This window comes from Microtus pennsylvanicus, chromosome 10 (assembly GCF_037038515.1).
Source record: "Microtus pennsylvanicus isolate mMicPen1 chromosome 10, mMicPen1.hap1, whole genome shotgun sequence".
Classification (NCBI taxonomy): Eukaryota; Metazoa; Chordata; class Mammalia; order Rodentia; family Cricetidae; genus Microtus; species Microtus pennsylvanicus.
The window spans coordinates 58,912,113-58,926,120 of NC_134588.1; the positions used below are offsets into that span (position 1 = coordinate 58,912,113).

Below are 14,008 nucleotides of genomic sequence, written 5' to 3' on the forward strand. Positions count from 1 at the left end.
TGTGTGTACTAGGTGTGTGTAGTGCACACAGAGGCCAGAAGAGCATGTTGTGCCCCCTGGGACTTGAGTTACAGACCATTGTGAGCTGCCATGTGGATGCTGGGAATTGAACCCAGGTCTTCTGGAAGAACAGCCAGTGCTTTTAACTGCTGAGCCATCCCTTCTGCCTGGATTTTTGTTTTATTTTTGCTTTTGCTTTATGTATTTTGAGGCTATGTTGTTAGGCCATAGGTATTTTAAATAATTATGCTTTCCTCGTGAATTGAACCTTCAGTCGCTATACCATTTCCTCCTTTGTCTCTGGCATGCTTATCTTAAACTCTGCCTTGTCTGGGCTTCACTGGCTTCCTTTCTGTTTGTGTCTCTATTTGTGGCAGCTGGATTTATCATTTAGAGATGACCACAGTATTTCTGATCCTAGTTTTCTCTTTATAATGCAACCTTGAAACTCTTTTGATTGGGTATTGAGTCTATATTGTTTCCTTTGAAACTTAGTGGAGTGTGTGTGTGTGTGTGTGTGTGTGTGTGTGTATGTGTGTGTGTGTGTGTGTGTGTGTGTGTGTGTGTGTGCATGCGTGCATGCAAAGCATAACAGAAGAGATGTGTATCTTGTGGTCTAGGTATAAAGCAACTCAAACACTATGTCTTTTTCTCTGGAATACAATTCTTGGCATTTAACAGCCCTGTTTCAGCAGACAAAGTGGCCCACATGGAGGATTTGCATAGAAAGATAACCTCGGGTTTTCCGAACAGCAGTCCAGTCAGCCACAGCACAAACTGAAGACCGTGAGACATTCTATGACACCCAGCCCCAGCTGTTGAGGTCCCTTTGCCTTAAAGTCACCCTATATTCAAATTCTTCCAGCTCAGGCTTCAGACATCTTAGACCAAAGGCACGCTCACTTCATTGTGCCCTTTTAGGTGTCAAATTATCAACACGACTCATTGTTTTGTTTTCTGAAGCTCTGAGCAGTCAGTAAAGTACAAGATTTCTCTTGGTAGCCTTTGTATCTCCTCGTCACAGATAGCACTCGGGCTTTTTAAAAAGGGGAGTTGATAATTTTCCTCTTTTAATTGGAATATTTGACCTATTCAGACTTAATGCGATTATGTATACATTTTCGTTTAAACCCACATTCTACTTTTCCTTCTTATTTGCTGTACTTTTATTCCCCCTTCCTTATTTTTCTTCCTTCCTTCCTTGCTGATTATATCGGACCCTTGCTTCTTGCCCTGGTTAGTTATACACTAGCTATGGACCCTTTTGCAAGCCGTTCCCGACTTCCTACACAAATGGGCAGTTTCAGGTGGCCCTTCAAGATGACCATCATCAAGTTGAGACAGGGAAGAAAGACACAAATGAGGGTTGAGGTAGGGCTGTCCAGGGCACACCGTTCACAATCTATTGAGGTTTTGAAGGGCTCCTACTTCCAAACCAAGCATGAACTTTGGGGTGGTATATGCTCCAATTTTCCACGTCAAGACCTAGTGTGCAAAGGCCATGGAGTCTTCAAGGAAGCCTCACTTTCCCGCCCACTTCACATGTGGCAATAGGAGACAACGAACAAAGAAATCCCCAGAGCACTGCTGCTGAGGGAGCCAAAGGCCAGAGCGAGAGATCAAAGGGCTCCTCTTAGCAGGCAGGTCCTGGTTCAACTAAATTCCTTCACGTCTGGAGTAACCATGTTCTCCAGGAACAGGACAGCCACATTGTCTCTGGAAGCTTTCCTACCTGTCATCCTGGAGAGACCAGGGGGTGCTGCGTTTGGGCCTGAGACAGTCACTGTTCTGTGTGGGCACAAAGGTGATGTGGGGAGACACATGGAAGGGGCACACTGTGGCCGAGACTGTTGGGTGTAAACAAATTCAGTTCCTTTTCTCCCTGGGCCCATGGACCCAGGACCTATCAACCCTGGCAAGCAAGTAGGGCCTTGCTAAGTTCCAGCTGGTGGACTCGGAGCACAAGGGAAGTGGCCTTCTTTCCAGGAAACGGCACTCCGGGGAAAGCTCTGTTGTCTGAGTCGTTCTTTTTTCTTTCTTTTCTGTTTTTGAGACAGACTTTCTCTGGGTAGCTCTGGCTGTCTTGGAACTAGCTCTGTTTATCAGGCTGGCCTTGCTCAGAGAATTCCTCTGCCCCCTCCCGCCAAGTGCTGGGATTAAAGGCCCGTGCCACCACACCCGGATTCTTTTTCTTTGATTATTTCTGTGTGTGGTGGGAGAAGGGTGCATATACTATGGATTGTATGTGGGGGTCAGAGGACAATGTGCAGGGGTCAGCACTGTCCTACTATGTGGATGATGGGGATGAAACTCAGGTTGTCTGTCTTGGCGGCAAGCGCCTTTCCCCAGAGAGTCATCTCTACAGCCCAATGGCATTCCGTTTAGCCCATGTGTTTTCTTAAAAACTCACATGAATCTGTCAACCTACATCGTCCAATGGAACAGAAAGGACTCATCAGAGAGTTCAGGGAACTCTTCTAGCAGATGTTGGTCTCCGCATTGGCATCCTGCCATTTGCCCCATGGTATTTCTAGCCTTTGGAAAGCAGCAACTCCATTGTGGATATAAAATTATTTTAGTACCCAGGCTTGGCCCATGGCCCCTTTCCTTCTTCATTTCTCCTCTTAGGTTTTCTGGCATCTCAGCGCTCACCCATCCCTGGTCCTGGTGAATCAAGCACACTCTGAAGGTAGACCTGCCAGATTCCTATAACCAGGTTCAGGCCAGCAGCAGAACCTCCCAGAAGCCTTTGGTCCTTTCCTATGTGTTTGTCATCTCCCTCCCGCCCCCACACACACCATGCCAGCCTGCAGCAGGCACCACATATCCTGGAGACACCAATGTCTGGCCCTCGCCATGCCTCAATGCTGTCAGGGTGCCATCATGGAGAGTAAACCCCAGGAACATGCTGAGGGACGTGTGTGGCACTCCGCATGGCCCACTTACTGGCTTGGAGAGGGACTCCGGAGGTAGCGGGCCTGCACGGCTCTCACATCGGCTTCATCCTCCTCGTTTGGAACTACCTGCTCCTCCTCTGGGTCTCCACCAGTCGCCATGATAGCCTTCAGCCTTGGCCTGTTGACAGGAAAAGATTGGCAAGGGAATTCCAGAGGCTTTGTAGGGGGAGGGGGTGTGTCACCAATGTCACCTTGGTGGACAGAGCGTGAGGAGGGTACTGCACGCTACTATTCCAGCCGGTGAAGGACCCACAGGGGAACCAATAAGACGAAGCTCAGCTATCATTATCAGGACACCATAAAGTGACACAATACTTTAGAAGTGACAACTTGCCTCCTTTTACGGAAGTACCAGGGAAGTAGAGAGGGAAGCCAAAGTTTACCTTAACTGTAGTGCAGGAGATTAAAAGACAACGAATTTCCCAGACTAAAAAGGGCACTCATAGACCCCCTTCCAACTACATGAATGTGCACACCCTTTATTTTTACTGTAAGGGACAGCAGGCCCCCTTCAGTGACACTGTGTCAGTTAAGGCCTTGGGCCGAGGTACTATCCCCACAACCTATTAAGGCACAAAAAGTCCCTGATGTCCCAGCTATGCCTGTGGCCTGACACTCAGGGCAGACTGGCACCCACTTAAATCTAAGTCCCAGCTCACCACAACAGACTTGAGAGGATGAACACTCACCTCTGACTGGTGTGTCCACACGGAGAGCCAAGGACCCCAGGAAAATGCCCAGAGGCTCCAGCTAGAGAAGGACCAAGCTTTCTCCCTTCAGGAGGGCTCCTCTGAGGGACAGCTGTTAGCAAGAAACCTTAGCTAGCCTCTAAATTTAGCCTCTGGCCCCATCGGGTGGCAGCTCACAGGGAGGAAGGAATGCAGGCTTCACTTAACCCCTTCCCTCCTGGCTGATTCTCAGACACTGAAGTTTAGCAGTGGATGGAAGGACCTCCTGCAGGAGGCTGCCCTTTGAAAGCTCTTCCTGAAAATCAGCACATCTGTAATAAACAAACTTTCCTTGGCCTCACGGCATCTTGAAGAGGTCCAGGAATGAAAAATGCCAGTTATACGGAACAGACTAGCCTTGATAGACAGGTTTGGGGAGAGCACCACGTTCTGTTTAAAGAGAGGTCACAGTTTGCAACCGGCCTGACATTTTTAACAGAAATGTGTAAGGACCATACAGTGGGCAAGTTGTAGCCCCCTTCACATCTTTGCCTCAACATTCATGGCCCTCGGTTGTAACCAGGGGCAACATAAAAATTTTGAGAGCTTCATAAATCCACCCTATCTCATGACACTCCTGCCACCACCTCTACAATCCCCAGTAACCCCACATTTGACCCTCGCATCCTAGACGCCCCGAGACTCCGGCTCCTTCCATTCATCTGTCCTCATGTTTCCACTGGTCTCCAGTTCACCCTCGCCACATTCTGTGATCACATTTTCATCTGTACGTCTTCCCGTCTGTCTCCACGTTTGTAGATGTTTACTAATCACCTCTTGCGCACCAGGCCCCGTACTTGACTGAGCTAGTTAGACACATAGGGGAAAGCATCGATGGAACGGTCCCCAGTATAGTGCCATCCGACATGGGCTGAATGAATGAATGAGCTCACGGTTTATTAGGAGGCTTGAGTCACAGACTATAACTGAAGTGTAAGGTGGAGAGTAGTTCTGGGCCAACAAGAAACTTGGAACGCGGCACTGAGCCGTAGGAAGGAACAAGCCCTCCAGAACTGGGAAGGCAGCAAAGGCTCCGTGGGAGAAACAGTGTGTGAGCAGGCATTTAAAGGACGAGGTAGATGAAATATAACCGCTATAATAGAGGCGAGGAACTGCAGAGAACGCAGCTCACAGTTCTGGGGCAGGGAAGAATGAGCTGTGCTATAAAGAAATGTCCAAGTACAGTCAGAACAGAGGTTACATACTCCAGAAGAGAATTCCTGGAAGGGAGGGACGTTGAAGAATGGATCCTACCACACCTGAAAGGACAGTGTGCGGAGCAGACGTTCATTTGTTCTGTGGAGTTAGCAATAGGGCCAGAGCAGAGACCCCGTGTCAGAGGGACAGCGTCTCGGGAGGAATAATCTGCCAATGGTGTCATGAAACACTGGAACTGAAAAAGTATTTTATACAATTAGAGAACGCAGCAGTGTGACCGAGCAAAGGGTAATAAACAGAAAGCAATAACCTCTGCGAGCCGACTAAGCCTAGTAGCTCGTAAGGCTACAGGTAATTTACACAGGGAGTTCAGAATACAGGGCAACGCCCAGGGAAGCCTTTGCAGCCATCTCTGTATCCAGAAGCAATGGGTTTTTCAAGAACTCAAAGAGCCTCTTGAAACCAGGAAGCTCAAGACTAATATCTCAGCAGAAATGTGAATGAACTTGGAGGCGAGGACATCACTGTCATATTGTTACCCACTAAACAGCAGTCGGGGGTGCTGTGTGTACGAATGCAGAAACGCCAGATTGTTTTGTTAAATGCCATACTATCATTTGTGCATATTCTATAATGTGTAGTGTCTGTGGCAGAACCTGATCAGAGAGCTCTCCTGGAGCGCTATTTCCTGTAGTGCCTGCCTGCCTGTCTTTTTTTTTTTTTCTTTTTTGACAGAGTCTCACTGTGTTCCCCTGGCTGTCCTGGAACTCAGGCTGTAAGCCAAGCTGACCTCAAACTGACAGAGATCCTCCTGCCTCTGCCTCTGAGTACTGAGATTCAAGGTGCTGTGGCTGATCTGTTACATTTAAAGGTGTAAAATACCTCACTGCTTTGGAACTGAGGGATTCCGAGGATACACGACTTTGGTGTTGAAAACAGAGTCAGGAGAGCGAAGACATAACTATCTTCTCGGTGTCTTGTGTATTTGCCGCTTTCCCAGGCAGAGTACCAACCCGGAGTGCAGGAACTTCCTGCACCCTCCATGAAGGGTCTCTGTGGGTGTCAGAGAAGAAAGGGGGGGTGTAGAAAAATACAAGCTGGGTATTAACGTACCTCAGCAAACGTGGACAACGCCCTTCTTTTACTATCTTAGAACCCTACTTCTGAGGTTGTTCCCTTTTTATAACAATTTCCCGTCATTTACATGAGAGGCCCACACCTAGTGAGAAGCCCAGGACTTTGCACCTCTCCTGAGGAGGGAGAAAGAAGGGAGAACGTTGGCTCCAGGGGACACTGGGGAAAACTCTTCTAGGGGCCTTTAGTAGAGTGGGTGGAGTGTGCGCCTCGCCCCATTGGTAAGCTACCCTGCCAGTCTGTTGACAGGGTGGGGCATGTGCGCCCAGTCTGGCACAGGTGAACAGAAGGGAGTAGCAGGGACTTCAGGGTGAGCCAGGTCAGAGGCTGCTGTCATTTAACCAGTCAACCCAGACTTGTCCAGCGCCTTGCCAGTTCCAGCCTGGGTGTGGGGCAGAAAATGAGCAAGACCATGTTGGAGAAGGTGGGACCTGCGCTGTGCTTGCTTTGCACAGGTGAGTAAGCCCCTCTCCCGCCAACTCCAGGGGGATGATGGCTGAAGGAGAGGCTGTTCTAGTGCCCCCGCCTCCCCTGGTCCCAGCCGTACTGTGTCCCACTGAGCAGAACTAGACATTCTGATGTTGCGGGGGTGGAGGGCAGTTTCCAGGCCTGTTCCAAGATCAAAATGATTCTTATCTCGATTATTTGGTAAACAACCATCCCATGGCTGGAACAAGTAGCTCAAAGGCTCAGAAATATCTGACTGGGGAGACACAGTATTTGAAATCAGGGATTGTTCTAAAAAGTCCAGGATGTGGATTAAGATATAGTCACTATCTGGGGCAGAGGTTCTCAGCCTTCCTAAGGTTTAGATGCTTCTACCCTGCCTACTCTGAACACTGAAGTCTCAAGCAGAGAGGCGCCCGTCTCCCCCAAATCAACAATTTGTGGGTTAGCAGCTGAATCCACACTAAGTGATAAATAACAGAGTGGTTGTGTGCTGATGGGTGAGCTGGGTGAGGCTTGGGACAGAAGTTCTAGCATCAGGGGGTCTAGGATGGGAGGCCGAGGGAGGAGTTTAGTTCTGACCCCTTAGGCTAGCCTGTTTGACAGTCAGCTGGTAGATCAGAAACTGTTGCTGGCTTCCAGGATCCAGGAGCCAGGGGGAGGAAGTGAAAGCTGAAAGAGAAACCCAGGATCCCCAAGGCGCCTGGGAAGCAGAGCCTAGGGAGCTCTCTCTTCAGTACTTCCTGACAAGCTAGGAATCACTGGGGCCACCACCCAGCAGAGTCCTTCCAGGTCTCCTGGCTTCCTTTCCTGCCTGTTTCTGAACCTTGGCTTTGGGGCGAAGGACAGCCTGCTAGGAAGGACGGATCAGATCAACGGATGGAGGGGGAGTTAATCAACCTAGTTGGTCCATGTTCTGTGTTCACAACAGTTCTGTCCTTCTGAGGCAGCTGGCCCCTTACCATCCACCTAGATGGTGCGGCCACTCACCCATGATAATGGTGAGGCCACTCATTGCCTTGTCTGCTCAGCTCTTTTTACCGGACACGGGACTCGTGTAGGTGCCCAAGGAATGGGGAGTCTGGACTCATAGCAGCCTGAATAGAGGATGCTTGCCTCAGGGAAATGAGGCTGAAAGGAAATGGCTACCCACCCGTCTGCAACTCGGGGACTCTCTGACACTCTCCTGTGCATGGTTTTCCTCTGTACACACACACACCAGTGTAAAACCCTGTGTTCTGTAGCCTGGCACTAACCCATGTGTACAAAAGAGGAGTAATACTGGCTGAGGGGAAAACCAAAAACCGAGATCGCAGTCACTTGCCCAGCTTAGCAATGAGAAGTGTCCTGAATTCTGAACTACCTGGAGCAGGCTGGTGGCCTCCTCAGTGTGCGGCATGTGACCCCTGGGTGAACCCAGCCAGCAGAACAAGTTCTGGGGTGGGGGGTGTTTCCTGACATACTGATAAAGACCCCTCTCTCCTGCCAGCTCAGCTCAGAATCGCATGCTCACCACATTTTTCTCCTCCACGACTCTACCTACTCAAAGAGGAAGGGCTGGCATGCTGGGGCAGAGGACATCAAACACATGGAAAGTCTGCCAGTGGCTGGACTAGTCATTGCCAATCCCCGGTACCACCACAGATCAAACCAAAAAACCATCAGGCAGTGCTCTCCCCTGGGCCACAAGGGAGGGTATCACTTCCTGCCTTGTGTGAGGGGAAGCCTAGGCAGGACTCACAGAGGGCCCCCTTCTTCCCTACTCTCTCTCACTGTGCCCATCAGAGATTGTGCTGATTGTTGGGAGAGGGGCACAGAGCTTATGAGGTAGTCCCAGGCTCACTGGACTTTGGGGAAATAGAAGATATCACATAGGGTTATAGGGAGATGGTATAAGTCGGCACCCTAGAATTCTTTTTAGATTAGTTTTACTTTTATGTATATTTGCCTGCATGGATCTATATGTACCACATACGTGCCTGTTAGATCTCCTGGAATTGGGATTAGAGATGGCTGTGAGCTAGCAAGTGGGTGCTGGGGATCTAACTTGGGTCCTCTGCAAGAGCGGCAAGTGTTCTTAACTTCTGAGGCCCAGAGGTTTGTTTTATGACTAAAGAGACTGAGACAATGATTCAGTGGGTCAGAGTGCTTGTTGTGAAGGCAAGAGGATCTGAGTTCAAATCCTCAGCACCCACATAAAAAGTGTTGGGCAGGGTATGCATGCCTGTAACCCCAGCATGGAGGAGTGGAGACAGGCAGATCCTGGAGCTTGCCGGACAGCCAGCCTAGCTGAGACAGGGAGCTTCAGATTCAATGAGAAACCTTATCCTAAAAAAAAGCCAAGTCAAGTGGTGGGGAAGACATTCAGTATTCTCCTATGGCCTCTGCATAGGCATATACATCTGCATAGGCATATACATAGGAGAAGACATTCAGTATTCTCCTATGGCCTCTGCATAGGCATATACATCTGCATAGGCATATACATAGGAGAAGACATTCAGTATTCTCCTATGGCCTCTGCATAGACATACGTTCACGCACGTACACACACACACACACACACACACACACACACACACACACACAGAGCACTAAAATTGGCCCGCTTTCATTATCATGTGCTGATATTTCTAAATAGAGTCACTGGCAAAATACAGCTTCCCGTCAGGCAGATGTCCATACTCATCATAATGCTGTCACAACCGGGGACCTCTTTTGTCTGGCTGCAGCACGGGCAAATTACTTCACCTTGTGAAATCACAGCGCTGTGGTCTGTAAACCGCAGAGCTAATTTACAATGCATCAGAGGCCCACTGTACCGGCCGCACGGTTCACACAGGCAAAGGCCTTAGAACCCAGTTCTGCATGGAAGCACTCTATGGACGCCACATTATTTTTGATATCATTAGAGAGAATAAATGCAGGAACGAGAAGTCAATGAGATGCTAGTGACCCATCATCTAAGAGCTCTAATCTGATCAAAATGAGCTAAGAAATGACTCAGAAGTCAGTGTAGATGAGTCCTAAGTTATCACCCAGATGGCCACCATGTGCCTGACCTCCTCCCTCCCAGGCTGCTAAAAAACAAACAAACAAACAAAAAAAAAAACCAACCCTCCCTTTTGTACACAAAATTGAGGCTCTCCCAGTCCAGTCCAGAAAGTTTTTCATCCACCAGATTCCCTAGCAGGTGGAAAGATGCGTAAAGAGGGTTCCATCAGGTACGCTCTACAGGGAGAAGTGTGGTCAGTTCTGTCAGGAGCCAGGACCTGACATTATAAAAACACATGTACAGACACACACATAGTAACACACTAGATACACACACAGAAACAGACACACACTGACGCACATAGACACGTAGACACCCCCACACCAACACACACAGACTCCACATAGACACACAGGCACACACGCTGACAAACATACAGAAACACACTCAGGTACACATACCACACAGACAGACAGGCACACAAACACAGACACACAACAAGACACGCACAGACCACACAACTAGGCACACAAACACAGACACACACCTTCCTAGACGTATAGGGAATTTCTTTGTTGCTTCTATGCTAAATTGGAACAATACTGTTTTTCATAGAGAAATAAAGGAATCTATCATTGCAAACTGTCATACCAGATGAGAAAGAATTTTTTTTTTTGTCTCTCTCTCCCCTGACATTAAAAGGTTTCAGTAACCCCCTGGGTGCTGGGCCACAGTGGGACTCTGGGAAGTCTATTTTCAAGTTGCTGGCTCACTGAGGTGGTTAGAATCTTTTTGGGTCGTCGTCATCAGAGATGCAGCCTCCAGCAGGGTGAGTTTTTCTAACAGTGCTGCTTTCCATTTGCCACTCTGAAGGGCCACGTTCCCAATGGCTTCTCAGGCTGGGACCTTCTTGGTTCTCTTCTGTTGGTGCTGAGTCTGAGCTCTGTACAGTTGGCTTGACCAGGCTGGGCAGGTAGAGGATACAGTCTCAGACATGAATATCTGGTAACAGTCAAATCAGAGAGCGCCCTTCTTATGTCCACCAACTCTTGATCCCAAGAGGATACTTTTGGGCCAGAGCCAGGGCAGTGCACGTGCGAGGTGGGAATCCTATCATCCATCTGCTCAGGGCCCTGGCTCTAATCCTTAAGGTTCACCTCCCACCTGATGCCTGAGCATCCCCTGAAGGCACAGGGCAGAAGTCAAGGCTCACAGATGAAACACAATGCTGCCTGTCAGAGATGCAATCAGAATTACAACGTCTCAGCGAGTGTCAGTCTCAGCCCCAAAGGGAACATGTGAGGTCTGACCAGCCTAAGAGGGATGTGTTCCATGGTGGATTGCAGCAGGGTAATGGCCTTCAACTCTGACCCATTTGCATTCACCGGGTTCTTTCACATTTTCTGAATCAGAATCCAGACAAACTGGCTGTGTGCTTCTCCTTCTGTTGACGAATCACCCCCATGGTCCTGAGATGCAGCCTGGGTTTACAGCTACAAACTGCAGCGTGAGGTGTGTGTCTCACGATCTGGGGCCCTGGTGCTCTGAGTGTGAATTACTCTCATTTTTTATCATCTGTCATATCCCTGAGGGTTGCCGTCTAGTTCCTGGTTTGGTGTCTTGACTGGGGGAAGCCAGCTGCCTGCATTCTTACACCCCAGTGTGCACACAGGGTACCTGCGATCTTATTAAATACATATTGATAAGGAAGGCTAAGGGTGGGGTATGAAGCTATGTATTTCTAGTGAGCTCCCAGGACGGGGTGGAATGAGGAACTGTTCAGGGATCACAGTTTAAGAAGCAAAACCCTTCAGATCCCAGCCCAGGTCGTCTCGAAATCTGGCTATGATGTTGGTCACCAGAAGGCTGGTAAGCCTGGCTGCGTGAGTGCGTGCGTGCGTACCAGCGTACTGTACCCTTAGTACTGTATCACCCTACTAAACTATTCCTCCTTCCTAAGAGGCTACGTTCTGAGACACATCCTCTCCTGCAGGCCTCCACGGGGTCTTTGACCCTCTCAAGCTTCTTCTGTAGCCTCATCGTTCTCTGCCCCCCCCCCACCCCCTGATTTTCAGAGTTCCCTCCAGCATCCTTCTGTGACTGTATCGGCACCCGAAGCATTAGCTAGCTGTTCCTCACTCCCAGCTGACTTCAAAATGCCAGCCTTCAACCCCACCTCTCGCCAAGCTGGCGTCCCATAAGACCAACAGGAATATAACTTCCTGACTTATATATCTCAAAATACGTCTGACTCACGGGCTAAAACCAGACTCATGATGTGAGCCTGCTAGCCTGACTGAGCCTTTTGTGATCTCATTGTGTCAGGATGTGATACTCTCGTCCATCCAGGACCAGAAGGCCGAGACCTGGCGGTGATCTGCAACATATTCTATTGCAATACAAAAGAATCGTCTCAGATTTACAACTTAAACGATGCCGACATTTCGTTTGCTTGCAGATCTGGAATCGAGATGGGGCTTAGCAGGTCCTTGTGGTGTACAGTTTGACTGGAGTGACTTCATTGGTGGTGGAAGACCTCTTTTCATGGTAGAACCTCAGACGCAGGCAAGCTGGTCCTGACTGGCCTTTCACAGCACACAGCCTGAGTTTCCTGAAAGCTTCTGCAGGAGGGCAAGAGCAAACCCCTAGAACTAGGAAGTTTGAGTGCCCAGGCCCCCAAATCTGCCACACTCTGCTTTTCCGGTAACCATAGAATCCAACTTAAGGGAGAGAGGAGCCCTATTTCTTGTTGTTGTTGATGATCATTGACTTTTTTCAAATATGGCCTTGCTGTGTAGCCCAGGCTGACCTAGAACTTCTAATCTCTATGCCTCTGTCTCTCTGTCCCCAAAGTGCTGTCCCACCAACCCTGGGCAATCATTTCCTTTCCTTTCCTTATTTTCTCCTCTTTGTGTCCCCCTCCCTCTCTCCCTCTCTTTTGTGGTACTGGAGGGCCTTGTGAGTTCTAATAAGTGTTCAACCCCTGAGACGCCTTCAGCCAAACTTTGGTTCTTGATGAGAGCAGCTTTAAAGAATTTTGGACTATCGTAAATTGCCAAATCACCCTTGATGGCCCTGCTATTTTACCTAAAACCAAGTCAGCCCTCTGCGGTGATGAGTTTAGCTCTTTCCCACTGTGGCTTGAATATGTTCATTTTGCTTGGTTTCCTTTGCCCACTGATGTCAAGCCTTTTAGGCTTGGACTCAACTCACGTTTGTGTCAATGGTGTGACCTAGATATACCTAGGGGTTATTTGTGGGGTGTCCACGGGGATCTGGCTGGAAAGGAGACAAGGAGCAGGTTTGTTCTAAGCTGCCCTCATGGACCTAGTATTTTGTCAGTTGACCCCTGGGTTTATCTTGAGTGATAGTGTGTGTGGTGGGGTTAGGGGGTCTACAGGAGGGTTATCCCCAAAGTCTTGCCCTTGGTCCTGTTGCTACTACACCCTGCCCGCCTCTCTGCCCCTGACCATATTCTCTCTTGTCCCATTTCTTCTTGCCGGTGCTGTTCATCCTCCAGTTTCTGTTCAAGACAATGGCTCGTGTTCTTAATGCCTTGCTCCATTCTTTCACTGTGTGTGTGTGTGTGTGTGTGTGTGTGTGTGTGTGTGTGTGTGTGTGCGGGCGCGCGCGTGCTGGGGGCATTGGTCAGCATGATGGTTTCACATTTGTTTTGAGATTATTTTTTTTTATTGCCCTCTGACTCACCCTGAGGACTGGAGTCAGGGAGAGCAGACCTGTGCCTGTCACTGCCACTGTCATCTTCCCACCTCTGGCAGGGATGGTGTGGTGTTAATGAATGTGCACCTTGCCCTCTTGCCCCTTTCCAGGTAACAAGCCTGCTGGCCTTCACTGTCTCCCCTGCCTCCCCAAGCCTCACTTTTCTTTTCTTTTAATATTTTCTTTTTATATGCCTGCTTGTCGGTCTGTGTGAGGGTGTCAGATCTTGGAGTTACAGGACGTTGTGAGCTGCCATGTGGGTGCTGGGAATTGAACCCAGGTCCTTTGGAAGAGCAGTCAATGCTCTTGACCACTGAGTCATCACTCCAGCCCCTCGTCCTGCTTTTCCAAGTTTACTCCACCCTCTCCAGAATGGCCTGTCTTGAGTCTGATCAGAGTCAGATGCCTGGGAGAGACTAGCTGGAGAGTCTTGTTCATCTTGCTGCTGAAGAGTGGTTTGGAGTTCAGCTGGAGTTTTGCCCCTCCTCTCAGTGTAGGAATTCCAGTTTCCAGATACATGGTTTCTAGAGACACAATGGACTTGGAGGGGAAAGTGGCGGCCCCCAGCTGTCTTACGTTGGCGGTGCTCAGCCGTGTTCCGGTGCTCAGCCGTGTTCTACCGTGTTCTTCTTACTGCCTTCAATGCCACTTTTTTCTCATCCCGCTGTCCCCAGCCCTCTTGGAACCTTTCTCCTTCCTAAGATTCTTCCTTTCTTTGTCACCCAGTGACCTTTGGGACACTTCCTCGTCTTCTGCCACGGTGAGTCAGGCATGACACAGACATCTGACATGGGCAGGCACAGACATGAATCTAGACAGACACTTCCGGATAGGGCACTCCCCCAGTCCACTGGAAGAGCAGTGTAAGT

General features: G+C 49.3%; 2 protein-coding genes across 2 annotated transcripts in view; one reads left to right on the forward strand and one right to left on the reverse strand.

Moving 5' to 3' along the window:
- Styxl2 (serine/threonine/tyrosine interacting like 2) overlaps positions 1-3,763 on the reverse strand; it is a 31,214-nt gene extending 27,451 nt beyond the window's left edge. Inside the window, exons 1-2 of the mRNA XM_075988501.1 lie at positions 3,647-3,763; positions 2,947-3,075 (exon numbers count right to left, since the gene is read on the reverse strand). Of these exons, the coding sequence (XP_075844616.1) occupies positions 2,947-3,056 (110 nt within the window). The 5' untranslated portion in view covers positions 3,057-3,075; positions 3,647-3,763. The remainder of the gene's footprint in view (positions 1-2,946; positions 3,076-3,646) is intronic.
- A 2,489-nt stretch (positions 3,764-6,252) lies between these two features.
- Positions 6,253-14,008, forward strand: part of Gpa33 (glycoprotein A33) — a 37,809-nt gene continuing 30,053 nt past the window's right edge. Inside the window, exon 1 of the mRNA XM_075987474.1 lies at positions 6,253-6,432. Coding sequence (XP_075843589.1) covers positions 6,378-6,432 — 55 coding nt within the window. The 5' untranslated portion in view covers positions 6,253-6,377. The remainder of the gene's footprint in view (positions 6,433-14,008) is intronic.